Below are 5,755 nucleotides of genomic sequence, written 5' to 3'. Positions count from 1 at the left end.
GTAAAATTCAAAAATATAATAATTGTTGTTGTCAAAAGGAGCTAATGTGCGTTGTATAGTTAACAAGTCATTTCTTGAGATTGAAAAATCTAATAAATCTAAAATTATATTATCTTGCACTTGTGGTGAAATCACGTGATTTTGCGTTAACGCTTGATGTATAATATCATATTTCTTTTTTGCAAAATCAAAAATATCAAAAATATTAAATTCTATTAAATTTGTAAGTTGACTAGGAGCAAATTGAGAGTCTGTTAACAATGGTACTAAACATTCCCAGTCAGCAGAAAATGTACAAGGTGATCGTGTTGATAATGATGCATTAGCAGCACATCCATATTCCATACATTGATATATATAAGTATGTGTATCAGTACATCTAGACATATCAATATGAAAATGTTTAATAACAGGTCGTTGTGTTTCATCTATTCCTTGAATTTTTCCAATCACTACGGAGTTAAATTGTGAATTATAAACTGCTATTAAAGATCTATTTTTTTTAGTAATATTATATGATCGAGCCTCTTCCACATTGTCAACACGAGCGCCAAATAATTGTGTTATATTATGATTCAAATGAACACCATCTGAAGTAATTAAATTTCTAATATCTGAATACCATTTAGTTTCTTTCCGTTGTGAAAAAATAGGAATATAAGCCTTAATAAGTATTTCTTTCTATAACAATAAACGAGATTTATCACCTGAAATAATTTGATCTAAAAATAAAATATTCTTTTCACGAAGTCTCTTCCTATGTTTAGAATAATATGCATTATCTACCACGTCTTCCAAAGGAATTTTACCTCCTTTAATTGATGGAAAAGTATTATTATCTAAATTTTCTAACGAAATATTATTATCATAGCATAATAAAAGCATATTAAGAATATAATTATTTTTTCGTGTATGCGGAACACGATTATATGGAAGTTTTTCTATTAATGGGCGTGATGTCCATAATTGATCCTGTAAGGATTTTAAATGAATTTCAGTAATTTTTCCTAATAGACCATAGTCGTTAAGTTGAATACAAAAATCAGTAATTTTGGCTTGAAGTTGATTGTCGTAAAAATCTCTATATCTATATATATAAGGGTTATCAAGTATAGCGTTAGGTGCTGAACGAGCGAATTTTAATTTGTTTTTAAACATCCTTCTAAAAGGAATAATTAAAGATTCTGTTTGAGTTTTTGATAAAGCCATAACTTGCGACCAGTATTCAACTCTTGGAACGATAATTCTATTAAATATATATAAAATATGTTTATCAGTAATCTTCTTCTTGTACATAAGATTAACTAAATGGTCTATTTCATTCTTGATCTTGAACATCAAATAATTTCCATCATGTTCAATATTGAAATATACTCCCAGGATACGCATAGATTCGTGTGGATGTTTGGCTTTAATATTAATTTCTTCACGACCAAACTTGATTGAGATTTTATCATTATAGTTATGAGAATATTTACGCTTCTCAGTTGTAGTCCTCATCATGAGCTCAGACTTTTCTTTGTTGATTTGAATATCGTTAAGACGATAAAATGTATCAGCGATGTATAACATCTTTTCCAATTTTGATTTATCATCAGTAATCCATTGAGTATCATCCATATACGCCATAATGGAAACATTTTGTTGATTAAGAACACCTTCTTCTTGAACAACTGATTTTGATATACAAGAAATATTATATCCCAATTGTTGTTTATCAATTTCTGCTAAAAGAGGATCGTAATAAATACACCAAAGCAACGGTGAAATTACTTCTCCTTGATCAATTCCTGTAAGAACATCATAAGGTGCAGTTTTTCCATATGCAGTGATTACTTGATTTTTTCTATCTTTAAAAAGTTCTAAAATGAGGGACGAAAAATCGTTAGGAATTTTAATTCTATCCATCGCTCTTTTGAGTTGAAAAATGTTCACACAATCATAAGCCTTTCCCATATCCTGAGAGAGTATCCATAATTCATTATTATTATCGATTGAATCTTGAATAACTTCATTCATAATCCTTATCGGTTCAAATGTTGATTGTTTAGGCAGACCAGCGAATTGATTTGCCTTTAATACGTTATTATCTTTCAAAATAATTGCTAAACGACGATTTAGCAAGGAAATAAGTGCTTTTCGAGTGGTTTCTAAAAGAGTAATAGGGCGAGAATTTGATAATTCACAATTAAAGGGTTTAGGTTTAGCAATAGGAAAGACCGTCGCTTCTTTCCATTGTTTCGGTAAATATCCCGATCTTTTAATTTTCCTAAACAGAATTAATTGTAGTCAGCCGAATTTTAACTAATTTTGATGATGATCGTCAAATGAATATAACTTGTCGATCATTTCATTGTTAGCCAGGGTGAACACCAAAATTGCTGATTGCGATCAAGAAATGAATAGGGCGTGCATAAAATATTTTTGAAAACTTAATTTATTAACAAATTATCAATTTAATCAGATGTTCATGTAATTTTTTAGAGTAAGTGCAATTCAACTCTTTCTTATTACACAAAAAAGTGAGCTAATAATTAAAATAAAAACTTTATCTGTTATATAGTTAGAAGTATATTTTCGTAATAAATATTGTATCTCTGACTTTTTGCCGGTTAGTGTAATTCTACATTATAATAATGTAAATGTTTATGAATTTATAAATAAGGAATCTTCTACTATCAATAATAATAACAGATAAATAAAAAAAATAAAATTTTAATGTACTGTTCAGGAATGCATTCAGAGTTAGCTCTAGTGTAGACGGAATTATTAATCTGTTAACGCAGAAATAAAATGATCGTTCAAATAGGAATCGTTTGTCCGTATTCAAAGACCAAAAGAGGAATGATTTTAACTAGTGATGCCGATTTAACTGATAGTTTTATGAGAATTATAATCAAAGCCCTATAAAAAAGTAGATACGTTTTGTATTCTGAGAGATACGTCTAGATACGTTTAGTATCTCTCTAAACGTATCTAGACGTATCTCTCAGTATAAAACGTAATCCACTTTTTTGCAAAAAACAAACGTTATTAAAAATTTCTGCATTTTGTTATTATTCTATAATGAAAACAATTTTGGATTGTATTGTTATCAGATACGTATTGTATACAAAGTAAAATTTCAACTAAACAAAGTTTTAACAAACTAACATTTTAACTTTATTATAGCTTTTAACAATTGAAACAACTAGATAAACTAAATCAAAAATGTTAAATCAATTTGAAATTAAAGTCGGCGTCACTAATTATAACCTTTTTTTATACATATACAAAAAAAGATTAAAATACTGTGAATATAAAAAAAATGGACATGAAAAAAAAGATTAAGATTAGATAAGGAATCGGAATAGATAAGATAACAATAAATAGATTAAATTTATGTTACATTTTTATGCAATGCATACACAATTACACATATACATACATACATACATTACATACATATATGTATAATTTTTTTTGACGACGCGCCTCCCTTATCCCCAAGATCGTGCTTCACATAAATAAACCCAATAAGCTATCTTTTTTGGCATAGTGGGTAATGATTAGCCCAGTTCAATTCTATTCTGTTCCGTTATGATCCGATTTTTGCGCTGATCAAAATTCATTCAAAAATCGGATTAACATGGATTAAAAAAAAATAAATAAATAAACGGAATTTATGCCATTTTTTAATTGGCTAAAATTAATTTCACTAAAATCGGATCAGAACAGGGCTATAATGATTATATCTATATGTGATATTTTTATTTCGCAAGTGGCTGAATTGGGTAGATTTTATTCGTGCAATTTCGTTAATCGCCATTATAAACCAACTAAACCTAAAGAATAATTTACACACTCCAAATAAATAAAATAAAATAAAATAAAACAACGAAATAAGATAAATAAATAAATAGAATCCTAATTATTTTAATTTCCATCTTGCGTCTTATATCGTCTTATATAATACATTATTTAGTTAATGGAAGATTAAAAGATAACGCATCAATTTCAATTAAGAAAAATATCTTATTTTCCGAATATGCGAATCACAACAATGAATGCATGTTGAATTAACTTAATATAGTTGTGGGGCTGGCATAAATTCTTGATTTCCGATTATAATTAGGAAAATTCAAATTATTATTGTACGCGCGGAGCGCACATTATTCATTATCTCTTATGAAATCAGAAAATGTTCGCTGTGCAGTATCCAAATTTTAATTTACGAATATATTTGATTAAATACATCATTGTAAAACTTTTTTTATATTCCATCTTTTTTCCGTAAAAGACTCATATTTCCGGAATTAATAACTTTATATCACGGAATTTATCGAATTATTTTGAATGGATCCATGAAAGGCTCATTTTTACGGAGTTTTTACAGAAATAACGGATAAAATTTTTTATAGGATAATAAAATGCCTGTAGTGTGGATAATCTCGCCATCGAAGAAACGTATTTTAGTAAGAAAAAGATGCTATTGTCTTGAAGAAATTGTTACACTTAAAAAAAAAGTGTGTTACACCAGAATCTTTATGTTATAGCAAGTGAATAAAAGAATAATTTCGATTCATCAAATGTAATACTTTATATATATATCTCATTTTTTTTCACACAAATCATACATTCACAAACGCAGAATTAATTTTTTTTTTATCATGTCGCAATATAAATCGAAAAATAACCAAGATACTAACCCAAGTCACTATGAAAAGAAATTGGCTCCCGATAAAGTTGACAATGTGACTCTTGACTTTTCACGAATAAATAATCGTTGTTTAATGATTGTAAGCTTGAACGATGGTACAAAGTTCGATTTTCCTGTACCTACTACACAAGAAATAAAAGATCGTTTCTTTAATAAGAAATCCAAAACGCAACCTAATAAGCCTGCACGACCTCCCAATAAATTTATCATCTTTCGTACTATGCTTCTAGCGGCTATCAATTCCTCAAAGCTTCAGGTTCCCACCGTGTCCGGCCTTGCAAACGAAGTTTGGAAAAAATGCAATCTGGAAATTGACGAATTATTTACCGAACTTTCACAAATAGCAAAATTTGAACACGGTGAACTTAATCCGGGTTATATTTATAAACCAAATCGAAGTAAATCTCGTATTACAAAGAATAAAACTAACACACTTCAAAAAAAAGCTTATCAAAATCTAAATAATTCGTTTAATCCTGCTTTAAATAATTTACCTTCATCTTCTTCACCAACTACTCCAGCATGGACGACTATGTATTCAGAATTGAATTATTTTTATCCTCAAGTCCATTTAAGAATTCCTTCGCAAGAAAAATTCCATTCTGATGGAAATTCGTATACAATAGATGATTCGATTACAACAACACAAAATATCCAAGCAATTCCGTCATACAACACTCACTTCAACTCTCTTGAAACCATGATTAATGATTCTTATCAATACCCTACCAACAAAATGTATTATCCAAATAATGACTTATCAATGGATCAATTTGACACATACAATACTTCTTACGATCATGATGTTAATGCATTGATTCAATCACATCGTTCTATGTATTACTTTCCAACTACAATTGGCTACATAGATAATGATTACAATAAATATATTTTCAATTCACCTACCAGCGAGAGCGATCTATCATCATCAGATGTATCATCTTTTCATGTGGAACAAATGCAAGAATCTGGTTGCATCTATTATTCTCCTGATCATTATGCGACCTTTTCTACTATTGTGTAAAACTCAGGGTTAAATAGCTTGCTTACGACTTG

At 28.8% G+C, this 5,755-nt stretch overlaps 1 protein-coding gene across 1 annotated transcript; it reads left to right on the top strand.

The window, feature by feature from the left end:
* Nucleotides 1-4,649: 4,649 nt before the first annotated feature.
* Nucleotides 4,650-5,723, top strand: OCT59_011833 (uncharacterized protein; the record flags this gene model as incomplete). The annotated part of the gene is made up of 1 exon (XM_025327135.1): nt 4,650-5,723. The coding sequence occupies one exon, from the start codon at nt 4,650-4,652 to the stop codon at nt 5,721-5,723; it is 1,074 nt and encodes a 357-aa protein (XP_025172747.1).
* Nucleotides 5,724-5,755: the final 32 nt, after the last annotated feature.

The sequence above is a fragment of the Rhizophagus irregularis genome, chromosome 2 (assembly GCF_026210795.1).
Source record: "Rhizophagus irregularis chromosome 2, complete sequence".
Taxonomy (NCBI): Eukaryota; Fungi; Glomeromycota; class Glomeromycetes; order Glomerales; family Glomeraceae; genus Rhizophagus; species Rhizophagus irregularis.
The sequence above is the reverse complement of the archived record's forward strand: the minus strand, read 5'-3'. Positions and strand labels throughout refer to the sequence as shown.